Source organism: Pleuronectes platessa, chromosome 9 (genome assembly GCF_947347685.1).
Source record: "Pleuronectes platessa chromosome 9, fPlePla1.1, whole genome shotgun sequence".
Taxonomy (NCBI): Eukaryota; Metazoa; Chordata; class Actinopteri; order Pleuronectiformes; family Pleuronectidae; genus Pleuronectes; species Pleuronectes platessa.
In genome coordinates, this window is record NC_070634.1 from 1,406,558 (window position 1) to 1,432,426 (window position 25,869).

General features: G+C 39.7%; 1 protein-coding gene and 1 long non-coding RNA gene across 2 annotated transcripts in view; one reads left to right on the plus strand and one right to left on the minus strand.

Moving 5' to 3' along the window:
* The window catches only part of ptprfa (protein tyrosine phosphatase receptor type Fa), a 231,113-nt gene that overhangs the window by 141,659 nt on the left and 63,585 nt on the right, over window positions 1-25,869 (plus strand). Inside the window, 10 exon segments of the mRNA XM_053430630.1 lie at window positions 3,396-3,532; window positions 3,787-3,931; window positions 9,835-10,028; window positions 13,561-13,581; window positions 15,441-15,558; window positions 15,917-16,440; window positions 16,442-16,499; window positions 17,658-17,755; window positions 21,095-21,351; window positions 25,733-25,814. Coding sequence (XP_053286605.1) covers window positions 3,396-3,532; window positions 3,787-3,931; window positions 9,835-10,028; window positions 13,561-13,581; window positions 15,441-15,558; window positions 15,917-16,440; window positions 16,442-16,499; window positions 17,658-17,755; window positions 21,095-21,351; window positions 25,733-25,814 — 1,634 coding nt within the window.
* On the minus strand, window positions 672-1,921 carry LOC128448083 (uncharacterized). The gene is made up of 4 exons (XR_008339702.1): window positions 1,453-1,921; window positions 1,277-1,342; window positions 1,048-1,177; window positions 672-956 (listed from the first exon to the last, which is right to left on the minus strand). It is a non-coding gene; the product is annotated as an uncharacterized LOC128448083 (long non-coding RNA).

A 25,869-nucleotide genomic window follows, 5' to 3' on the forward strand; every position in this document is an offset into this window, starting at 1 on the left:
GCAATGGGCTGTGTGTGTGTGGTGTGAATCAGCAGTTCAGGCAAAATAAATCACTGCTTCATTACTGGTAACTTCAAACAACACTGGGACGGATGTACTTGGACAAGATTCTGAACCTCAAATTGCTCCTGACAGCTGTGCATAAAGTCTATGAATGGTTTCACAGTTTAAAGAACTGCATATAGAAGTGCTTTATGAATTAATGCTTGCATGCAACGTATACTGTAAAGTGCTTTAAGTGGAAAAGCGATATAATAATACAGTCCATTTAACACCTGCACCAAAGTGCAGTCTGGAGAAGAAAGGGGGAGAACAGCGGGTTGGGGGTCGCGAAGCCGCCGTTGTTGTTAAGAGCCTCTCTCGATTCACCATTGGAGGAGACCACAGACCCTTCAAACGAAAAGTCACTTGTTATTGGCTGGTAGGAGTGTTTCTATTGGTCACCCTGGGTCACTGCAGTACACACGTGGGTAAACCCCTCCCACACAATATTAATAGTAAAATCAATATATAGTTGTTACTAATAATGTATATGTTTATATATATTATTAATTATTAGTAAGCCTTTACCAAAAGCACTGCAGTTAATGAAGATTATACATTCATTCATGTGATGCTTGATGTTATATGTTGAACATATTGTACAGGGAAAGAAACATGAACAAGGTATATGATGAGTCAAAGCTTTATTTACTTACAGCACAAATATTGTACAAACACAACTGGCCTAGCCAGTGAAAAACTAATCAGGTGAAGCTTGAAATGTCTCTTTGCAGCCTCTGGGTCATACGTTCTTTGTGGGACTCTGTCCGAATCTGCCCCAGTGTGTAGACGTCTGTGGTGTGTAGCTGTGAGATCCAGTGTAGCCTCTAGTCTTATTTGAAGTGTGGCATACAGGTCGGTGAGCTCCTGGCTGTGGAAGGATGGATCCATGTCATCTGTCCCACTTCAATCAGCTGTAAACACAATCAGTACAATTAGCACAGTTAAATGACAATATACACCTACACATGTATCTGAAAAATTATTTAATGAATCTAACCTTACCCTCTTTCTTCTCCGACAACTCCTGAACTCCTCAATGCTGATGCAAGGTCTAGTTGAATGTACTGGAAGCTCCTTCATACTGGCTCATAGTAGGTCTTAGTACGTCATAGTACAGGCAGCTGGAAAACAACTTGAGTAACATGAGTATATTATTAATAAACGGAAATAGCCTCGCTGGATCACCTTTGGAAGATCCACAGCAAAAAAAATATCCTAAACAGTTACTTACATACAATGCCGTTGTTTTCCGCACTGCAAATCCGGACATTCAGCGAGTCTCGGCAGTGACGGCCTCCTTGTGTGCAGCAATCAGGATGTGAAAACACAATGATTAAAATGGATCAGATAAAGTAAACCTGGAGAATGTATTTTAAACAGCACAGCGCGTATCTTCTTTAATCTTACCCTCGCTCTGCTTTGTGGCGCCGGCTTTATGCATCAGAGCTGTGAAGAGACGGAGAGCTTCCTACCAAATACAGCCGTAGAGAAAGTCATGTTTATGTAAAAACTTAACAGTTAATACCTATTTAAACATGCACTACTTCCGCTAAAGCACTCGATTCTTTATTCTACTTTTAGCAACTTTCTCGCTAATCCCACAGTTGTTAACACGCTTTTCAGATCTAAGAGTTAGCTTAGCAGTTAGCGATGGCTTCTCTCTCTAGCTGGCCCATCCTCTCCGCTTCGCCTCGTCCACACTGGGCCAGCAGTTTTACTTTCCAACGCACTCATCTTCTCCTCCAGGGAAACAGTGTGGTGTCAACTTCAGCAAGTTATTTACACCGAAAACAGAGTCACTCGTTCGGACCAAGCCAAACACGAGTCGGTAGTTTCATGTCTGCGGGAGACATACACTGCATTCACGAGGCTGTGATTGGACGAGCCCATCAGGTGATGACACGAACGAGTGACGTGAGGTTTTCAGAGTAAATCTTCACAAATGTTCTTTTCATCTTAAAGCAGCAGTTATAACAGTTTTTAAATTGTACTTTTATATGGGGTGAGTAAGTGACTAAGGACCCGTTTATTCTTTCTGGTGTTAAGTAATTGTACTAACCTGATTATGTCTGTTCTGTGTTTGTACCCTCATAATTGAATGCACTTATTGTAAGTCGTTTTGGATACAATTGTTGCGTGTTTTAATGGAATACTGACAAAGTTTAATAACAACAAAAGACAATTAAGTTCAAATTATGAGGGAATTTCCGCAGAGTCAACAGCTTAGTTTGCCATGGACATGTTCATATGTTACTGCATTTGCCAGTATTTTGGGAGGACAGACATTTGATGGAAAGCCAGTAGAAGTTTTGAGCTTACAGGGCACAGAATCATAATACCCAGCATAATTTCTTCCTGTTGAAGGGCTTGCTGGTAGATGTGTGGTTAACACATCCACTGTGCATTTAACCAACACAAGTGAAAAAGTAACTGTAATCATGCCACTCTGCACAGCTCAGAGCATTGTCATTTGCAAGTGAAAGCCTCCCCAAGGCCTAGGAGCAGGGGGGTCACCTCCCAACATCATCATGCTTGTAAAAGTGCCAGAAACTGGTAAACCCGCGTCAATTCCTAATAGTTTTCTGTGCTGCCTGCAGATTCCTGTGAACAGCCGTTAACCAAAAATTCTCACAAAATTTCCTGCGACACTTAGTGACACAAATTTGTATTTTCATGCAGTGGGCTGTTTGCTGAAACATGCAACTTCAACACTAGAAGTTATTAAATTCTACACACAGAACCATTAACAGTCTGGGAGGCTTTTTTTTTTTTCTTTGGAATGTATCATTCATTTTAGGTTTTGTCACTTGTTCACATATTACTTTTGTTATTGCTAAATTTGTAAACTTAGAGTGTTGTGTAAGGCTGTTGTAGTTGGTGCAATCAGATAGAGGGCAACATATATTAGCAGCTCACTGTGAATTGTATTTTAGAGTGTAATGTAAACTAGCAAAATAACATTTCAACGTTACTTATGAAGACATATTGTGCATCATGGAGTGTGTTAGCTTGACTGGAGTCCCACTTCAGCAAGACCTTGTATCAAATAGCAGAATCCATGAATGGCTGTAATGATGATCATATTAACATAGTTTAGTAAATGCCTGGCATTTAAGGGCATTATACAACTGATGATAAGATTCTTAGCTAAGTGACATCCCCCTCATTAGCTTGGTTGCTGTTGGAATTATGGAGTATTGACTGCAGCCTTTCACATTCTCTTTGACTGAACTCTAATCAAGATCTGATTTCATTGCTTTTTATTTCCAACTATAAATACATCCTTCATTGCCTGCCTCTATTTCTATTTAGCTCTTTGAACCTCATCTGCTCTCTGTTTCTGCCTCCAGTTCCAGCTCAGCCGTCTGGGTTTGAGGCTGAAGCAGAACTGGATTCACGCATCATGCTGTTATGGCTTTGGCCAGTTCAGGAGCTCATCATTAGCTTTGAGCTGCTCTACTGGGAGGCCAACAACCCTACAGACAAGGTAAACACCACCTTGAAAACATTTTCCTTCCAGTCTGAAACTTTGATGGGAACGATATTAGTGCTGAAACGGGTACATGGGTTTTTATTTATTGAGCTGATTTGCACAAACAGACTTAAACTTAAAGCTAAACTACACCTGCATCGTATTAACATTTCTCTGGAAACATGTGACAAGATAAGATGGATAGTTAATATATTCTTTGACAAGAATCCTTTTTGTGTGGGTGTGTTTTCACTCATTGCTCTCCCCAGCATCACGTCACTTTCGAGCCTGCGGGTTTCTACGCAGTTGATGGTCTGAAGCCGGACACAGTCTATATGTTTTCCCTGGCAGCACGATCGGAGATGGGTTTAGGAGTCTTTACCAAGCCAATTGAGACCAGAACTGCCCAATCCAGTAAGTACTGCAGCCTTTTAACACCGCTTCAACATATGTTCAGTTATTTGGACTATGTAAAAAGAAAAATGATACATTGTTTAATCCTAGTTCTGGTTTGTTTCATGTTTAAAGTAACTTATTAAGAATAATCTAAGAAGAGTAAACATAAAGCCACATTTAATGAAAGGTAAGTCTTACACAAGACAGTGTCAGTGATGTCATCCTGCATCATCAGCTTTCATGGACACCATGAAAGAAAATTCTTCAATAAACATGATTTGTAATTCTTTAATAACCTGCTGAATTTAAACAACATGATACAAACACAACACACTTTTTTTGTTATTGCTTTTCTGACTTATATACAGAATAAGTATGGCAGATACCATGGTTTATACAGCTCAACAGATCATGACTGTTTGTGATCGAGGGTACACTCATTCATTTATTACATGAATTACAGTTAGGTCAAGCAAAAACAAGTGTCATGTTCACAGGTTCTCATTTATCAATCTGATTGATTGTCACCCTTGGCTTTTACCTGATATGAATTATTTCAAGAATGCCTTGAGGGAATTCAAATTTGGTACAAATAATAACCTCAAGGATGAACTGATTTGATTTTGGTGGCCAAAGGTCAAGGTCACTGTGCTCTCACCAAGTATGTTCATGATTATCTAGAACGTATTATTTTAAGATCAACTTGAGGGAATGTCTTTAAATTTTGTTGAGACATTCACTTGGATTCAAAGATGAACTGATTATATTTTTTAGCCTGTTGGTCAAAGATCAAGGTCATAGTGACCTTAACTTCCAGTGATTTTGATATTTTCGCAATGCCCGTAGGGTATTTCATTACATCTGGCACAATTCGCGTGACTCATAGATGACATTTGGTGGTCAAAGGTCACTGGGAGCTTTCAAACACGTTCTGCCCATAGACTGTATATATAAGTGGACGGAGGTTCTCTGACGTCACCCGTTGGTTTCTGCAGAGTGAAAATGAGGCTTGTAGTAGGCGTTCACCCGACACCATCTTGCAAGGTGCTGACTCCTCCTCGTTCCTGGCTAACCAATAAATGGGCAAAGAGGAGGAGTGCGAGTGAAGACCGACAGCTGATCCACGCCCGCAGAGCTCAAATTTAACTAGTTAGCTTAGGCTAATGAGCTAGGCTACATGCTACCCGCGGCTGCTAACCTGCTAGCGCTGCATTACATATTACTATTCCGTGGTGCTTCTTATTATGGCACCACTAGACAGCGCTACTAGGCACCACTAGGCAGTGCATTGCATTGCATGGCGCGTTGCGCCATGCAATGCACTACATATTACTATTCTGTATACTTATTATGGGTGCCGCCTAGTGGTGCCTGCCACTAGGCGGCACAATGCTTTGCATGGCGCGCTGCGCCATGCAAAGCATTACATATTACTATTCCGTGGTGCTTATTATTCTTATTTCTTCTTCCTAAAATTTCAAAACGCTTCTCCTCCCACAGATTTTGTCGCACATTCACGAGACCTACAAATATACCTGCGGAATTACGTCGATCGGTGTGCTATTATTCAGATTTTTGATTCGTCCCCCGGTTCGCACAAAAATCGCGATAACGTGGCCAAAAACGTACAATGGGACGCAAGCTCGCTCTACCAAAAGAGCGAGAGGCTGAAAATCAGTGTTTTTAGACCCTTTTTTCGTCACTAAAACTGCTCTCAAATCCCCAAACGGAGGTCCTCAGACATGATTTTTAGATATTTGAGGTGGTGAGATTGTTTCCTTCTCAAATCTCTCGGAGCTGTGCTTATATGCGCATCGAAAAATCGAGGAATTATTTCCGGATCGTTCTCTCATTGGAGCCCCATGTTAATTCTGAAGATTTTTCTGAAAAGATTAAAACTGAAAAATAAAACGTAAATCGCTCCCACGGCTCCATTTCTTAGCCCTCACGGATAAAAAATATATCCGGTTGTAGTGTCAAGCCGGTTGTAGTGTCAAGGTGTTTTCATTTCACGGGTAGGAGTTATAGATTTTGAATTAGAGCGCTTTGTTCGGGACCTTCTCCTGAGGTCTGACGTCTCCCTCTCATTCTCGCACACCTGCGGTAATTAGCGAGTCACACACGCTGAGGAGGGAGGCCAAAAGGGGAAAGGGGAGAGTGAGATCTATAAATAAACTACTGCACAGGTGTTAATAATTAATATAGGTGGTCCAGTCAGTAGGGCAGAGGGATAGAGACCCAGAGGGTGAGTGTGTATGCAGTGTTAGCGATAGTGCAAGCTACTGATCAAGTCTGTCGCTCTCTCTTTTATACCAGCCAGTTTCTCTCTCTCTCTCTCTTAAACCAGTCTCTCTCTCTCTCTCTCTCTCTCTCTCTCTCTCTCTTTTAAACCAGTCTCTCTCTCTCTGGATCTTACTATCTCTCTCTTAAAGCAGCCAGTCTTTCTGTCTCTCTTTCTTTCTCTTTATACCAGCCATTATCTCTCTCTCTCTCTGGGTCTCTCTCTGTCTCTCTCTCAAATTGACACAGTCTGTCTCTCTTCCCAAAAAAATAAAAATATTTAGTCTGGAACCGGCAAATTCTAGGCACCCATTCGAAATTTCTCGGCAGGAGGAATTTTCTAGTTCTTATTTCTTCTTCCTAAAATTTCGAAACGCTTCTCCTCCCACAAATTTTGTCGCACGTTCACGAGACCTACAAATAAACCTGCGGAATTACGTCGATCGGTGTGCTATTATTCAGATTTTTGATTCGTCCCCCGGTTCGCACAAAAATCGCGATAACGTTGCCAAAAACGTACAATGGGACTCAAGCTCGCTTTACCAAAAGAGCGAGAGGCTGAAAATCAGTGTTTTTAGACCGTTTTTTTGTCACTAAAACTGCTCTCAAATCCCCAAACGGAGGTCCTCAGACATGATTTTTATATATTTGAGGTGGTGAGATTGTTTCCTTCGCAGACATGTTACTCTCAAATGTCTCGGACCTGTGCTTATATCCGCATCGAAAAATCGAGGAATTATTTCCGGATCCTTCTCCCATTGGAGCCCCATGTTAATTCTTAAGATTTTTCTGAAAAGATTAAAACTGAAAAATAAAACGTAAATCGCTCCCACGGCTCCATTTCTCAGCTCTCACGAATAAAAAATATATCTGGTTGTAGTGTAAACTCTTGTGATTCTCAAAATGTTTTCATTTATCAGATAGAACTTATGGTTTCTTACGATGCTAGAGTGTGAAAAAATGTCTCTCTCATTAAAACTAATGAAAATCTTAGGAGGAGAATTTATGAAATGAGAAGTACGTTTCTAAACTGCTCATACGGCCTCATTTTTTTACTTTAATCAATAATATAGATATGTACTTTTTAGTCCAAGCATTGTGATTCTCACGGTGTTTTCTTTTCACAGATAGGAGTTATAGATTTTCAATTAGAGCATTTTGTTCAGGACCTTCTCCTCAGGTCTGATGTCTGCCTCTCTCACGACACATCTGCTGTAATCAGGGAGTCACACACGCAGAGGGAGGGGCCAAAAGGTACAGTGAGATCTATTTTTAGACTGCACAGGTGGTAATCTGCTCCCACGGCTCCATTTCTCAGCTCTCACGAATAAAAAATATATCTGGTTGTAGTGTAAACTGTTGTGATTCTCAAAATGTTTTCATTTTCCAGATAGGACTTATAGTTTTTGAGTAACAAGTATTTGTTTGATGATGGTGCTAGAGTGTGAAAAAATGTCTCTTCCATTAAAGTAATGATAATTCTCGGAGGAGAATTTATGAAATGAGAAGTACGTTTCTAAAATGCTCGCATGGCCTCATTTTTTGGCTCTAAATAATAATATAAATATGTTTTTGTTCGTCCAAACCATGTGATTCTCACGGTGTTTTCCTTTCACGGACAGGAGTTATAGATTTTTAATTAGAGCATTTTGTTCGGGACCTTCTCCTGAGGTCTGATGTCTCCCTCTCTCACGACAAACCTGCTGTAATCAGGGAGTCACACACGCAGAGGGAGGGGCCAAAAGGGACAGTCAGATCTATTTTTAGACTACTGCACAGGTGCTAATCAGCCCTGTAGGTAATTCAGTCATTAGAGAAGAGGGACAGTAACACAGAGGTGGAGGTTTCAAGTCCCAGTGGCGGTAAGACAAAAACGTTTAATTTTTGTCTTTGTCTTTCAGGGGGGAACTGTTGAATTCTTTAAATAATCAACTGTCAATGATATCTAAAGTCAATGTGATTGGATTAGTGGGTCTAACACTGACTCAGTGATCCAATGGTTGTGACTTCAAAACCAATAGACGCCAAAAATTACTTCTGGATAAATATATTAATATATATATGTACTTGTTCGTCCAAGCCTTGTGTTTCTCACAGTGTTTTCATTTCATGGACAGGAATTATAGATTTTTGATAAGAGCATTTTGTTCCGGACCTTCTCCTCAGGTCCTCTTTGTCACAGGTGCGTGGTTAGTGAAGATACACACGCTGAGGAGGGGGGCCAGAGGGGGAGATGGGGACAGGAAGATGTTTATAGTAGCCATTTCAAAGATGTTGTTCAACAGCTTAGGTAGGCTAGTGGTTACAGAAGAGGGTTAGTAAGTCAGAGATTGAGGGTTCAAGTCCAACTGATGGCAGAACTTTAAGATTGTCATTTTCTGTGTCTTTCAGAAGGGGAACTTTAAACGCTTTAAATATACAATTGTCATTGATGTTTAAGGTCAATTCGATTGGATCAGTGGGTTGAGCTGCTGACTCAATGATCCACTTGTTGTGAGTTCAAAACCAATAGCAACCAAAAATTACCTTTGAACAAATATGTTAATGTGTATCCAGTGATAGCGCCATCTAGTGGTCGGTGTGAAAATGCAGTTTGAACAATCGCCCCCAAAAGCCCTGTCCTGAAGAGATCGTATGCAGATCGTATGCAGCGTGCAGAGCTTTGCCGTATAGTTAGAAAAATTGGGCGACGCACATAAGCACGTAAGAAGAGATACATAAGCACGTAAGGGGCCCGTAAGGGCTCTTGCGCTTGCGGGCCCGTGAAAACACAGAAGCATGCGCTGGCCTTTACTTACCTACTCCTTTACAAATACCCATGTTTCATTATATGCCAAATATAGGGAAATTGATCAATATGAGGTTTAATTATAAAAAATACCAAATTTCGAAACCATGACCTTAGAATGAAAGCCTAATAACGTGGAATGCATGGTTTTTATGGTGACATTGTTGTCATTCTGAGAGGGAGTTCTTTGTAAGGACTTTGTATTATAGAAGTTCCGGTTAAATACCGTTAAAAATATTATCACAACCAAAATTATCAAACATTAAAAAGTAATTCGATTAGACACACATTTTCCAATTTCGACCAGTTATCGCTGCACTCAAAGATTAGATTAGATTCAACTTTATTGTCATTGCACAGTACAAGTACATATACAACGAAAGACAAACTTACATTAGATTTCAGTGGTCAAAGGTAAAGGTCATGGACCAGTGAGCTCATATGATGCTGGAAAAAAATGTATTATATGAAAGTGCACTGGTTGGCGAGGCATACATACAATGGCAGAGTATTAATTATAGTTTTTTCTCATAGATGAAATATCTTTCTTTCTGAATTTGAGAATTTGTAGTAAATCTCATAAATTTACAACTTTAATCTTTTAAGAAAAATATCTTGGTGAAAAGAAATCACTATCCCCTACATAAAACACTAAAATTATGGGGGGAATTTTCAATGATTATTAGAATATTAATTATCATATTTTTTTTCTGTAATTCAGATCTATTCAGCTCTCATACTTTCTCATATTTATTTCTTAATTTATATTTAAGGGAAACACAGTAACACAAAATGAAACCTTTATCTTTGCCAAACTATTTTCATTGTATACTGTATGTGTGCTGTAATGCAGTGCCTGGAGCTCCTCCCAGGAAGGTGGAGGTGGACACCCTCAACTCCACTGCTCTCAGGGTGACCTGGAAGCCTCCCTTGTCTGTTAAGCAGCATGGCCAGATCAAAGGTTACCAGCTGGTCTACTCCAGGCTAGAGAACGGGGAGCCTCATGGCCAGCCAGACGTCGTGTACATTTCACTCCCTGACGCAAAGGTACTGTGACAGTCTTTTAATTAAATCCAGTGTAACTTTTATTGGGCGACTTTTGTTTACTTAACATATTAGGAACCATGGCTGACTGATGGCGGAGAGAGGCTTTATTTGGTTAAAATCACAGGAGTTACGTTTTTGTTTTGGACTCAACATAGGCAAAATATAGAAAGAAATCACATGAACTCTGTCAACATACTACTGCATCCAGCAGAAAAGTAATGGTACATCTTCCACCTTTCACATTCCAGGATATGCACAGATCACAGATTGAATTATTCTCAAAACTCTTTTTACACATTTGATCTGAAAAAAAACTCCAAACGAATCTTTCGCCTATTGAAAATCACAGAAAAATTCACTCTGTGACAAGAAAATTATCCTGCAATTAGCAGCCAATAATGAGTATCAGCAGCAATACCACGGTAATCACTGATCATGACTTCACTTACCTAAGCCTGACTTAATAATGTGGGGGGCTGACTATCAAATATTGTTGAAACAAATCTTGCAACTTTATGGATAAACCTTATGTCCTTTCTATAAGAAAGTCTCCAGAGCTACCCTGTGAGCATAAAGCTGGGTTCCCTTTGCAGGTAAACTCTATATAGCTGCTTTTCAGACAGGTACTAAGCAATGGATAATCCCAAGACATTCCCTGTAGGGCAGGGGTATTGAACTAAAATTTAAAAAGGTCCAGTTAGAGAAAATTTCTTGAAGCAAAGGTCCGGAAGATCATAATGTCTGACTATTTAGTGTGATACATATATTTAAGTAGCATATTAGTTGTATCAACATCTGCATGTACTCACTACCTGACCGTCAAATCTAATGAATTCAGTATGATTCAAAAACGTTTTGACAATATTTATTGTCTCGTAACATAGAACTGAACATATATGTATGATTGCAGAAATGTACAATGTTCTCTCATTAACTTAATAAAAGTAGGGCTGCATTTCAAGATAAGAGAAAATAAATAAAATGTGAAAATTGTGCATGTTCAAATAAAGGGCTTAACTTCAGAAAATAGAATAAAGGGAGCAAAAGCTATAATTTAAATTTTTCTGTTTCACATCTTGACTCAAAAGTCTCAACCAATTTTACAGATGATAAATCTCAACATATCTTAACAGTTGAACAGTTTTAGAATCACTTTCTTCCCCTCTTATATCCCACTCCCCCACTTTTTTCATCTGTTTCTCTTCCTTTCTTCGTCTCACTCCTCGGTTTCTCTCCCTTTCTCCGTCTCACTCTTGTGTTTCTCAACTTTCTCCGTCTAAGTTGTCGGTATCTCTCCCTTTGTTTTCTCTACCTGTATCGCTATCTTTCTTTTTCTTTCTATTGTCTTTTCATGTGTAACTTGCCTCTAACTCTCTCAGCTGTCTGCACTGTAGTTAAGTAAATGTTGTAATGTTAACCGCCTGGAATGCACAGACTTTATTGGCTGAGTAATATCACGTGGAATGGCATAACTCGCGGTCTGTGCGTTTCCTCATCCGCTAAACCACTACCGTAAAGACTACAAAAGCTGCGCCGGTTTCAAATAGAAGCGACCAGTCAGGGTTTAAATCATAACCTTTTGTTTTGGCTGTAGATCCGGGTCCGTATGGGACGGCTTCTGGGTCCGAACGCGGACAGCGGTCCGCCTGTTAGTGACCCCTGCTGTAGGTGCTGTATGTGAGAACCTAACAGCAGAGTGAGAGGCTCTGCGTGTTCTCTGGAGTTTCTCCTGCCAGCCCTCTGGCAAAAACTCAACCCAAACCGAATGTAAATGGTTAATGGTTTTGTATTTTATATAGCGCTTTTCTAGTCTTGATGACCACTCAAAGTGCTTTACAATACAGTTTTACATTCACCCATTCACACACACATTCATACAGTGCATCTAATCGCAGCACTTTGTTATTCTATGGGGGGCCATTCAGGGTTCAGCATGAGAATCCCACTATAATTGGCTTTAAGTACAAAGACAACATAATCAGATTAGATATATCATACAGACTACATGTTAATAGCTTGTGAAGGTGGGTAATTGATTGTAGCACATTAAAGTGAAACCACTTTTTCCCATAATGTCCTAAAGACACATCTCTTCCGACTACACATTGGTTAAGACGATGATGTTACAGCATGTTCAGGGTGCAACAATCCAATATATAGTAACATTTCAAGTGATCAGGATGTCCATATGTCGCAACTTTAGTTTGCCTGACCTGAGCAGTCCCACTCTTCAGAGTTCAACCAATGTGAGAAATCCTACAGAAAGCCTTCAAAGCCCTCTAAGCCCTAGAGCAGGGGTGTCCATACTTTTTAATTTCTTCAAAAATAGAGCAAAACTACAAAGTGCTATAAGTAAGTGCCATTTAAGTGCTACTAAATTGCTGGTATAAAAAAAAAAAAAAAAGTATATATATATATATTTTTTTTTACCAGCAATTTAGTTGTAAATTGTAGTTTTGCTCAAAAATAGAACAAAACTACAAAGTGCTATAAGTAAGTGCTGGTATAGCATTGGCGGGCCAATTTAAAATGGATGGCGGGCCGCAGATGGCCCGCGGGCCTAAGTTTGGACACCTCGGCCCTAGAGCCAAGATGAGATCTCTGCCGCATACACAATGTCAGCTTGAGAGCACGGGAGAATATTTCGCTCAACTCCCTAGCATCAAACACTTCTTTTGTTTCTGGGGTCAGTACCATTTCATATGTCCTGAGACTTGGACTCTATTTTATACCTGACACTAAAATGTGAATCATATTCAGATTTAGTTATCATTTAAACCTGAAATACTTTGTCCACACTGAGACCTGCCACGATCTGATCTCAGTCCAGCTCATGGTGTAGCCTCTGCTCCTTTTTCTTAAAAGCAACAAACAAAAGAAGAATAGAAGTAGATGTATCCGTCCATCAGTGAAGCTGTGTGCTATTCGTTTTTCTATTGATATCCTCTTCTCTCCACCCATAGGTGACTGAAAAAGATAACTGATTCCCCTGTTTACAGGCGAATGCATTTGATCTGTTTAGCTGTTGATTCCTTGATTGTTTGAAACAATCACATGTGCTTTTCTCCACCAAAATAGTGTTTGTATGTGGATTGACAACATATTTGTATTTACACTTGGATGGGGTTTGACCAATCCTCAGTGTGTCTTTGGCACCTTTAAACCTGTAATTTGATGTGGTCAAACTCTATCTGATTGTAATGTGATCACCAAAAAAACATGTTAATGTCTGATGAAAATGGAGTAGTAGACAAGTTGTTTGAGAATCCCCCGCATTATTGCATTTATGTAGCAGTAAATCACATCATTTATTTTTCATAGTGCCTTTCACAGTGTTACATCATTTTGATGAGTTAACAGCTTGTTAGCTAGCAGCTTATTAGATAGAAGTAATGGGAAATAAACAGTTTTTTCTAATTATGGGCTGGGCAACACTTCTTCAACACCTCTGAAACAATTTTAGATTGTCGTTTTGCTTCTTACCCAGTCACTGATGTTGCCAATTAGACAACACCACATGTGAATGGCAAAGTGGAAATCTGAAACTGATGCTGTCAGCAGGTAGTGGCTTTGAGATTTTGAGCCATATCTACTCTCAGTAGACTCAAATCTACTGCTTTCAGACATGCCCTGAAATTATCTGGAGAGGCTGTATGAGGGAACAGAAATGTAATTTGCTTGAGACATTCTCCTGCTAGTCCCCTAGGAAAAGCTCTGGATCATGTCGGAATGAACCCCATGCGAGAAAACAGCAGGGTTTTATTTATAGGATTTACCGCAAGCCAGTGTTTGCATTGATGACAACACAAATTGTTGCAATAAAAGAAAAAGAATAGGTCTATAAATGACTTCAGAGTTAAGCGCTATATATTGATGGGTATTCTATTTGTATTTGTAATTGTTAATTACTAATTAATTATTAATCAAGAAATGACTGCTTTAAACCTTAGCCAAGAAACTGTCTCTATTTTTTCTATAGTTAGTGAAACTGAGTTCTCTTTCTAAATATAATGATTTGGTATAGTCCATGGCTGCCCACACAATTTCCGTCTGCCAATTAACTGTCATCTTCAACTGTGACGATACCTGCTCTCCAACATTCATTAAAGCCACAGTAAGCAGTGTCCCTCCATTTTCAGTCTTTAATTGTTTCATCTGTTCAGTCCTTGGGAATTCATGCCCTCTGACTCCTGATGCTCCGCATTTCAAAAAACACTCATGAAAGCCCAATTTGATGCAAGTAATTCTCTCTACTGAATTACTCTCTACTGATGCAAGTAATTCTCTCAACAAAATTGAAAAAGGAATACCAGCAGATTACAATAATGAGGCTTTTAAGAGACTTTAGAAGCTTTGTAAGTTCGACAGTTCTCTTTTATCTTTCACCTGTGTTGTCCTGCAGAGAAAACAGGTAGACAGGAAATATCTGAACTCCTTCGTTCTTGGACATGCTCTTTGAACAACACGTAATGAAAATATACATAACCTTTTTTTTTTTTCAGAATCTGAATTATTTATATTGTTTACTTGATACATTTTTTGGTCTTCTTTTGATTTTTATCATTACCTATAGGGGATTAATCTTTGTATGAAAAAGGCTTTAAGCTGCAAAAAATTCATACATATAGAATAGCCTTTGTTGTGCATATGATACCTTAAGCGTGACACCATTAAATGGTGTGCCTGGGCATTCAATAAATTTGGTTACAAGAAAAAATACTGAATATTAATATTAACAATATTAATATTAAAAATAACTTTAATTGATTAAAGATACCTCGGGGCACCACCCTTCAAATGAATGGATTTATTGATTAGGTCCCATGAAAGTAATTATTACAAATTAGGAACTCTGATTAATAACTTAATTAATAACTATAAACTAAATTACCACATAAGTAGTTAGCAAAGTTGAAGGATATGAAGTTCTTGACAATGTAGAGGTTGGCAAACTTCACACTTATGCAACATTAATGAGGACAACATTTGTTAAACCACAACATTTATTATGAAGATAATAAAAGTATAAAAACACAAACTACCAAAGATGTACTTACTATATAAAAATGTGTTTGTGAGTATGCGTGTGTGTGTGCTGAAATTCTTAGGTAGGCTCGGATTAAAGAACCATGTGCTCTATCGAGCATTACATTTAAATGGATTCCAAGTTCCCCTGAACTTGACTTTTTCCCTAAGAGATCAGGTGAAATATTTTGGGAGCTGATGTATGTTGTGTGTGTGATGCAAATGTTGTCAGCGAGGCCCGCTGACAACATTTGCATTTAACTTAAGATCTTGCCTAACCTGAATGTTGTTGGTCTCTCTCTCTCTCTCTCTCTCTCTCTCTCTCTCTCTCTCTCTCTCTCTCTCTCTCTCTCTCTCTCTCTCTCTCTCTCTCTCTAACCCATGCAGGAGACCATTATAACAGGTCTGCTGCCAGAGACGACCTACTCATTGACTGTGGCTGCATATACCACTAAGGGTGATGGAGCTCGCAGCAAAGCCAAGGTGGTCACCACCACAGGAGCAGGTGGGTGTTTAGTTTACAATTATACACACATTATAAACACCACAAATTAAATTGCTCTCCCTGAAGGAATGATACATTCTGCATCTGAAAATGAAAAAGATGAATCCACAAGCAAAACACAAGCCTTGAATCCAGGCAGAGTCACAACCTCACCAGCAGTCTTTACCCGAAAAAAATTCTGTAAAAATAGTCTGCGGTTCTTATTGTCCTTTCTAACACATTTCAGCTACAATTATGTACAGTCTAGATTTGTACAAAAAATATCAATCCATCACTCAAGAAATTTGCGAATGAATCTGCTTCAAATGAACAGAAAAAATATTGTTTCATGTTCTGGAGAATATTTCTTGTGTTCTAGTTCCTGGTAAGCCCACCATGATGATCAGCACCACTATAGGGAACACAGCCTTGATCCAGTGGCAGCCTCCTAAAGAGATGGTTGGGGAGCATGTGGGATACCAGCTGTTGTACAAGAGAGTAGAGATAGAAGCTTTCACCATCAAAGACTTCAGAAAGATCGATGACCATTTCACAGTCACCGGCCTCCACAAGGGTGCCACCTACATCTTTAAACTGTGTGCCAAAAACCGAGCAGGTAATGGGGAGGAATATGTGAAGGAGATCAGCACCCCTGAAGACATCCCCAGCAGCTACCCCCAAAATCTGAGTGTGGTGGGATTGACCGCCACCTCCACCCAACTTGCCTGGGACCCCCCTCCTCTGTCTGAGAGGAATGGGGAAATTGTGAAGTACGTGGTGTTGTATCGTGATATCAATATCCAGCACAATAACACCAACAATACCACAGAAACACTGATGACCGTCCAAGGTTTGCAACCTGACACAACCTACGACATCAGAGTCCAAGCTTTTACGAGTAAGGGGGGGGGGTCCCATCAGCCCAAGCATCCAGAGCAGGACCATGTCGACCTCCATGCCAGGTGAGAAGTGCAAGCTTTTTATCAGTGCTTTCAGTGCTGTACTGTGCTTATTGCAGCTTCATTTGTGACCTCAGCACTCTGTATATCACTCCATGATTTCAACATTTAGGGCTTTGTTATCTTCTAATATACAAAAACAAACAAAACATGAGTGTTACCAGAATAGTTGTTTAATTTAATTGAACGCAGCGTTTGGTGTAAAGCAAAAAAAGTAGAGGCTGCATGCATTAATAGGAGGGAAGGAAGATCACATGGTAGAGTCAGTAAACCTCCTTCCAGTCTGTTCAGTTGGACCAACAGGTGAATGAAAGTGCAGAGCCTCAGTAGAGGGGAAAAAGCATGTGTAAATCTGAATTGGAGTATTTCATTGATGACAACATTTGCCAAGAGTCCCTTATATTTACATTCAACAGTTAAATCTATATTGTGTCTAGCATTCTACAACTTTGTATTTAATTAGCTTTTTACCAATCTATATATATGGTTTACAGATCTATAGATTAAGTCAATAACCGGTTTGTAAACAGTAAGCTGCCGTTTGTAGGCAGCTTACTGACAGAGAAGATTAGTTTCTATATATAGTTCAAAAAAATACATTGAACAGTTTATATGAGCAGCCAGACAATGTGACTGAAGCAGTTTAATATTGATCATATTTGAGCAAAGTCACGCTGCTTGCGCTCTTGATATCTAGCTGTGCTTTGCACGGAGCCTCAAGGCGAGCAAGGACAGGTCACAATGTTTGTCTTGACTCTTAATTGCAAATAATCAACCAAAATTTGGCCTCAATCAGAGTCAGTGCAGACTGTGTTTGTCAAACTAGAGCTCATTATATAATCTACATAATGTGATTAAGTGACACGTTTCATCTCTAGTCCAAGATGCTTCCAAGATCCATGTCCGCAGGTCGGGGTATTAAAGAACAGATTAATAACTTGTGGCCAACTATCTTGTTCCCACAGCCTCATAACTCTTGGACACACAATTTATTTTTCCAGAATGTCACCAAAAGGGCTCTGTAAATATAAAGTGCATGGAGATAAAACTTATTTTGTACATCAACTGTCATTTCTTTGCTTTTGTGCACCAACTCATCAACATTGAAGTAATTTCCACAATTAAATTAACCACCTAATAATCATCCAGACCTTCCCCCAGTGTTCACCAAGAACTTTGGAGTGAAGGCTGTGACGAAAACCTCTGTGCTGCTGACCTGGGAAGTGCCAGAAACATACAAATCTCAAGTGCCTCTCAAGGTAAGATGAGCCCACTGTTCCAGCCAGTCAAATTCCCCCCCCTAATCTGATAACTGGTCATCAGGTAGTCAGTGCTCATTCAACCAGTCAATTAAAATTGTATATTCCAATATAAAAATGTGTCTCATAGGGTTTATGAGACCTGCTCAGCCAGTGGCACCATGATGCTCTGATGATAAACTAAAGTGCAAAGGAAAAAGTTTATGATCAGGGATCACCAAATGAATAATAGTAAAGGCTGAAATATGCTACTCCGACTCCGTTACGGACAGAAGGAACCAACGGACTCTTTTTCATGTATGGTTCTCCGACGGCTACGGGTTCTGAAAACAATTCACCGCCAGAACAGTAGGTGGTGCAGCTTTTTTTTGGCGAAGACGAGCTTAGAGAAGCCTACCTCATGACGTCTTTGTATGTAGAAGTCGTCGATTGTTTATTTACCTCCTCCCGGCTTTCCTCACACACAGTGAACGATGGCAACTAACAGACAAAGGCTGTTGATGGAGCTGGAGCTGCTTGACATGGATGAGGACCTGCTTGTAACGTATTTTATGAGACGAGAACAACAACAGAAGAGGAGACGGAGGCTGTCTGTACGTCGACTAAATCAATCGAGGCCGAGGACGGGAGAATATGCATCTCTTGTGTGAACTCTGAGGGATGTTGACAAAGAAATGCACTTTGCGTATTTCCGTGTCAGCTGGCAGATTTGACACCAGGAAGTGGGAGGTCTGGAAATTTGAGATTCCGGAAATGATGTCGTTCGGAAATTGTCGTTAGGGGACCAATCACAGCCAAGGGGTATCCGTAGGCTCTCCGACATGCCGACGTATAGTTAGAAAAATCAGAGGTGTAAAGGCCAATGTATGCTTCTCCGAGTCCGTTACGGACGGACGGATCGGACGGACACTTTTTGATTTATAGTTCTCCGTTGTGGAAAACAATTGGGCGCCAGAACAGTAGGTGGCGCAAACGAAGACGAGCTTAGAGAAGCCTACCTCATTAGTTCTCAGAACAAGTCCACGTTCATTCTTTACCTGCTCCCGGCTTTTCACACACACAGTGTACGATGGCAACTCAATAAAATAAAGTGACACCCAGCGGGTCATAATGTTAATGTAACCCTATCGTTTCTTAGCGCAGCGGTTCCCCGGTCTTGTTTCCGAACTGCGTTGCTAATTCCACTACTTGAAGCTACACGGAAGCAGCTAGCTCGTACTAAATCGTATATTGATTTATTGAGCACCTTGTAGCAAAAAGCAGTTACAGAGTGCCTCACAAAATCATAAACAGCGCAGCACAGGAGGCACAAAGGTCAACATTTTTGTAGTAAGTGAAGATTTAACTGGACCTACACTACACAAAATAACTCTAATGGAGGTCTTATAAAAAGGCAAGAGAAAAAACAACAACAGAGAATATGATGACTTTGTTCTCTATGAGGGCTCCTCTGGACAGAGATCTACGATGTTATTCCTGAAATCTGCTGGAGCCAGTTTATACGGTGGCCCTGAGAGCTCAACGCACTGCAACTTAAGCAAACACAATTACATTACAGAAACGCAATTACATTACAGAAAATGCAATAACATTACAAAAAGGAAATTACATTACAGAAACAAAATTACATTACAGAAAAAGACAATGGAATTTCCAGAGGACAGCTAACAGTGGTAAATGGTAAATGTTTTTTGTATTTATATAGCGCTTTTCTAGTCTTGATGACCACTCAAAGCGCTTTACAGTACAGTTTTACATTCACCCATTCACACAAACATTCATACAGTGCATCTATCGCAGCACTTTGTTATTCTAGGGGGGGCCATTCAGGGTTCAGCATCTTGCCCAAGGACACTTCGGCATGCAGATGGGTCAGACTGGGGATCGAACCGCCGACCTTCAGGTTGGAGGACGACCACTCTACCCCTCAGCCACAACCGCCCAGTGATGGACACTGCTGCCACAGAAGACACAAGTCTAAAACCTGCGGCTTGGGGCTAAATGGGGCTCTTCAGCCCCTCTGTATGGGCTTCCTGAACAGTGTTTTGCATATTTTTCGCGAACGGTGAACTTAACTAATAATTTTTCATATAATTAACGTGAACGTGAATATAATCACGTTAATTTTTTTAATCATCATCTTATCAGGCCATCATGAAATACCAGGAGCGGGCAAGAGTGTGTGTGTGTGTGTGTGTGCTCCCAGACAGCGCACACAAACACACTGGCCCCCGGACTCCGCCCCTGCTCACTCGCTCGGAGAGACACACTGTGAGATCTGAGCACGGAAGAGGGGGCAAAATTGCTCTTTTGATAGTGAAGGTTGCCGACCCCTGCACAATATGGACACTACATTGCCTCACGAACAGGGGCTTGCTTGTTGGCGCTGTTTGTTCAGTTTAACAGGAGAAAGCGGCATGTCTCTAGCTCAGACCGTTGAGAAGTCATGACGCTCTAAAGACAACATATTTGAGATCGTATAAAGCCCAGTGTCTGGGCAACACTTCCGATTTCATTTTATGTAATGTAATTTCATTTCTGTAACGTAATTACGTTTCTGTAACTGCAATTGCGTTTTCTGAAGTTGCAGTGCATTGAGCAATAACCACTGCCACCACTTTCCACATATTGTCTAGTCTAAATCGTCTTTTAATCGTTTGTATTTTCCCATGATACCTCCTCTTGATGTTACTGTCACTTGGGATCACTACATCTATCTCGACTGCATTCTTCTGCTGTTTGTTGACCACCACAATGTGTGGTTGATCAGGCATCACCATTTTATTTGTCAGCATATGGAAGTGTAGGATCTTAGCTTGGTCCTTCTTATCAACCCTTGGAGGTGACTACCATTTTTACCTTCGGACTTCCAGCCCATACTCGGTGCAGATGTTCCAGTAAACTATGCCAGCCACCTGGTTGTGGCATTCCATGTACGCCTTACCTGCCACTGCCAGTATCTTACATCCTGCTGTTGCTATCTTTTGATAGTCAAGGTTGCTGACCCCTAACATCTGCCTCGGATATCTAATGTAACGTCCAACAAGAAAAATCATACCATACTGCTAATTACTTTTTCTAAGATCAGTGAGTTTAATGCAAGGATGAAACGATGGATCATGAATGAACCATTTCACAATAATGATATTCATAATTTTTATAAAACTTTTTGCACAAATATTTCACTGTAACCTAACTGTTTTACTTCCAACAGTTATTTTTGTCAGGGTTATTTAGACAAAAGAAGAATCAATTCATATCACAGACAGTCAATGTAAACATTAGATATTCAGTTGGCCTGTATCTGTGTTAGTAAAAAATCCTCATCCTGGCTTTCAGATATTGTACAACCAGAAGAGTGTGGAGGTCCAGGGGAACCTTAAGAGGAAGCTGATCACTCAGCTTCAACCAGATACTGATTACTCCTTTGTGCTAATGAGTCGGGGGAACAGTGCCGGCGGTCTCCAACAGCAGGTGTCCATACACACAGCTCCCGACTTCCTGAGGATGAAACCTGCTCTGTATCAGCATGATGTGGAAGAGGGTGGGAGAGTGACCGTCAGCCTGCCCAGGGCCCCTGCTGGAGCCCCTATCAGGTCTGTGCTGTTAACAAAAATAATTTACAGTGTTACAAAGACATCAAGGCTGGTTGTGAATAACATCAGATGATAGTTGTAATGACTGGAGTGTAGAACAGCTGTATTCTTATTTGGAAGCACTGAGATATTTTACTTTGAAAATCAATCAATCAATCTCCCCTTTGTGTACAGTGTCAATAGAAAACATGAATTTGATTGTTTGTAGGGATTTGGCATGTTATGTAATCTTAAACCCCCCATTTAGACTTGATCAATATTACAGTGGAGGAGGAGAGTGGTGTTCACTGTGCAGTAGTTCAACTCAGAATCAGCTTTATTTTCCATGTATGTGTACACATATTAGGAATTTTACAAAAAAGCTCACAAAATAAACATAACTTTTTATGTGCAATTATGTGCAAATAGAAGAGGCCAATAGAGCAAAGGTACAGTTTGCAAAGATGCAGATTTGGCTAAATGCTGTATATGAGGTGGGTGAAGCATATGATAGTCGATCTGGTAGATATTTTAACATCGTTACAGGATATGGTTCCTATCAGAATATCGCAATAATCCAGTGATAGCAGTCTGTACATCACTGGGTACACTACAAGCGGGAATTGCTAATTTAACAACATTTAATGGAGCTATAATTTATAACTCTGAACAAATACAGCCTGAAAGCTGGGTTTGTATGGGTTCATGATAGCTTTAATTTTCTCTGCTCTCTTTCTGTTGTTCCCATATAGACCTACAGAATGTTTGTGTTTAAGATTTGTAACAGGTTAGAGAAAACAGTTTGATTTTCGATTGAGATATTCAAGTCATTTTTTACACAAAGCTGATAAAAAATCTAATGTACAATATTTAATATACAAAATCTGCTGCTATTATTTTAAAGGGTGACTTAAACCGTTTAGTCTTGCTCATTTCTGAACTGTCAGCAGCAGTAGAGAGCAACTAAATACACTGATTGAAGTATTGCACTGAAGTACAAGTTGGAGCTATACTTTATGTAAATGTTTTTAATATTCTTACTCTAGTACATTAATGTGACCGCTGTAGTTCCTGGGTAGTTTGTAAATTAAAAGTGTAAAAGTGTTAAAATATGCTTTCTTTTGTATACATTATACTAAACAGTGTACATTTTGTTTCAGCTCACTCGGAAATCAACATTAAAATGAACTTTACATTTAATAGACAGCCTTTAGGGTTAGGGTTAGGGTTAGCCTTAACCCACTTAGCCTTTATGACCACTCAATAGGCTCTACAGGTTTGCCATTCCCCTATTCACACATTGTTTCAATGTGCAGCCCTTTCTCATGATTGGGTTCAGCATCTTGCCCAAGGTTAGTTCGGCATGCAGAAAGGGAGAGTCTGGACTTGTACGGCCAACTCTCTGCTTAGTTAAAAACCAGCTCTACCTCCATGAGCCAGAGGCATCTATACATTATGATAGTTTAACACTCTGCAGAGCTACGTTTTTTTCCCCTTCAAAGTATATTTTATTGCTAACACTCAGCGCTGTTAGGAGAAGTCGAGTGGAGACATAAAAGTAAACACAGACAAGGATTATTTTGTTTTAAATAAATAGCTAAGACATAAACCTATAGGGCAGCCATAACAACAGCCACTTGAAATCTGCTTTATTTACCTCTTGTCTTGTTACAGCCAGTTAATAACCAGCCAATTACCCATTGCTACAGAGTTCTGTCAGGTCAGAGTAGTTTAAAGAACACACAATACATAAAGACTCATCAATACAATAATTACTACCCATTAACTACAAAGCCATTTGACAATAGCCCAACTGTTGTGTCCCAGCTCTCTCCTGATAGCAGAAAGCTATTTATTTAAGAGTTGAGCTTTAAAAACTAAATTAAACAGCCAAGATAATCCTGATGCAAAGGCTGCAATTGAGGAGAAGACTATTATTATTATTATTATTAATATCATTACCCCTTCTCTGTCAAGAAGACATGCACTGCCAATTACTGTGACTTAATTGTGTTTCAAGTGTAGTAGTACGCTGTATAAAGGGAAAAAAAATGAATCCAAACACCCCCAAGTTTATAGTTTGTGTTGATAGTTCAGCCGTCCAGTGATAACCTTAAATGGTATACAGGTAAGCTGTATACTTAAAGGGTTAGTTCACAAAAACTTAAAAATCACAGGAAACAGGCTTTAGGGAAACATTGATTAAGTTACTGCTTTAGTTCAGCAGTAGAAAGAAGGCCACCATTTTATAATCAAAGACTTACAATATATTCAAAGGCATTGTTAGTAAATCTGACACATTGAAAGGACAGCAGTGCATGAAGTAGTACTGCTGTCTACTGTTGTCAAAGTGGTAAGTGTAACAAGGATTGATCAGAGGTCCATCCTACAGCAACATAATGAGCAGCTCTCCAGACCTAAACGGTTTGGAGCTCCTAGGAGAGCAACTGGTCTGTATTTTTAGCGCTTTTCTAGACTTGGTAACCAATCAAAGTGCTTTACAGTACAGTTTTTGCCATCCACACACACATTCATACAGTGCAACTATGTACAGCACTTTATCTATGAGAAGGGGCAATTTGGAGCTCAGTATCTTGCCTTAGGACACTTGAGCATGCAGAATGGGGAAGCTAGATCAAATCGCCAATCTCCTGATCCACATCCGCCCCCGACATGAATGACCAAATATTGCACGTGATTTTGGATAACAGTAGGATATGTGTTTTTCCACAATTTTCAATTCTTGCTAGAATTTGCTCACCCACATTGTGAGACACAGAACTCATGTATTGTCAATGGGTTAACAAACCTATATGGGTGTGCTTAAATCAATTCAACATTCAATACCTGTCAAATGCTTCTATCAAAGTTTATGGACTGAAATATATTTTAACAGTTTTAATACAGTTTCACCTCAAGTTGATGGTATAAGAAATTAAAATTGCTTAGTATATTTTGCTACTATACACCCAGATAGTGAAAATTTAAATATAAAGATATATTATCTTGTTATCAACAATGCAAAACAGTTAATTAAGAGAATAATATGGCATCAGCAGCAGATGCAGCAATCAGACCTGTTTTCTTCAGGAGATACATATCTTCTACTTTCCACAAGTTGGTCTAGGTCAGGGGTATTCAACTAAAATTTAAATAGGTCAAGTTAGAGAAAATGTCTTGAAGCAAAGTCCCGGAAGATCATAATGTCTAACTATTTAGTCTGATATATATTTAAGTAGCCTAGTAGTATCAACATCTGCATGTACTGACTACCTGACTGTCAAATCAAATGAATTCAGTACGATTCAAATACTTTTTGACAATATTCATTGTCACGTAACGTAGAACTGAACATATATGTTCTGAACATATATTGCAGATATGAATAATGTTCTCTCATTATCTAACTAAAAGTAGAGGCTGAATTTCAAAATAAGAGAAAATAAATAAAATGTGACATTTTTTCATGTTCAAAATAAGGGCCTTCCTTCAGCAAAATAAAATAAAGGGAGCAAAAGATATAATTTAAATTTTTCTGTTTCACATATTGACTCAAAAGTCTCAACCAATTTAACAGATAATGAATCTCAACACATCTTAACAATTGAACCGTTTTAGAATCACTTTCTTCCTATCTTATATCCCACTCCCCCAATTTGTTCGTTGGTTTCTCTCCCTTTCTCCGTCTCACTTCTGTTTCTCTCCCTTTCTCCGTCTCACTCATCTGTTTCTCTCCCTTTCTCTGGCTCAGTCGCCTGTCTCTCTCCCTCCCTTTGTTTTCTCTACCTGTATCGCTATCTTTCTTTTTCTTTCTACCGTCTTTTCATGTGTAACTTGCCTCTAACGCTCTCATCTGTCTGCACTGTAGAGTCGCAATGTTAATCGCCTGGAATGCACAGACTTGATTGGCTGAGTAGTATCAAGTGGGATGGCTTAACTCGCATGCAATTGGTCTGTGCGTTTCCTCATCCGCTGAACAACTACCGTAGAGACTACAAGAGCTGCGCCGGTTACATATAGAAGCGGCCCATCAGGGTTTAAATCATAACCTTCTGTTTTGGCTGTAGGTCCGGGTCCGCACTGGCAGCTTATGGGTCTGGACGCGGACCGCCTGTTAGTGACCCCTGGTCTAGGTGCTGCATAGGTCAGAAATGCTGATTCAATTTAGGATTTAAGATTCCATTTTTTTTTATTATTTATTTGTTCTATTCTTTCATCTACGAAATAGGTCACAGACCTTTTCATTAATCCCAGAACAAAAATTGGTGTTTAGCAAAGATGGGGAGTGAATGATAGTCCACCCATTAAAAATAGATGACTAAAATGGATACAAATGGAATGTATGAAACTTTGTGTTTTAAATGTGTATACATGACACAGTTGAGTTTCTGTGTTGATACAGGTGGTACTACCTAGTGGTTGTCCCTGTCACCCCAGCTTCTCTGAGCAGATGGGAGTGCCCAGAAGACATGGACATACATGAGGTGAGTAAATGAGCTGTTGTCTTCTAGTCATGAACAAGAGCTCACTGTCACAGTT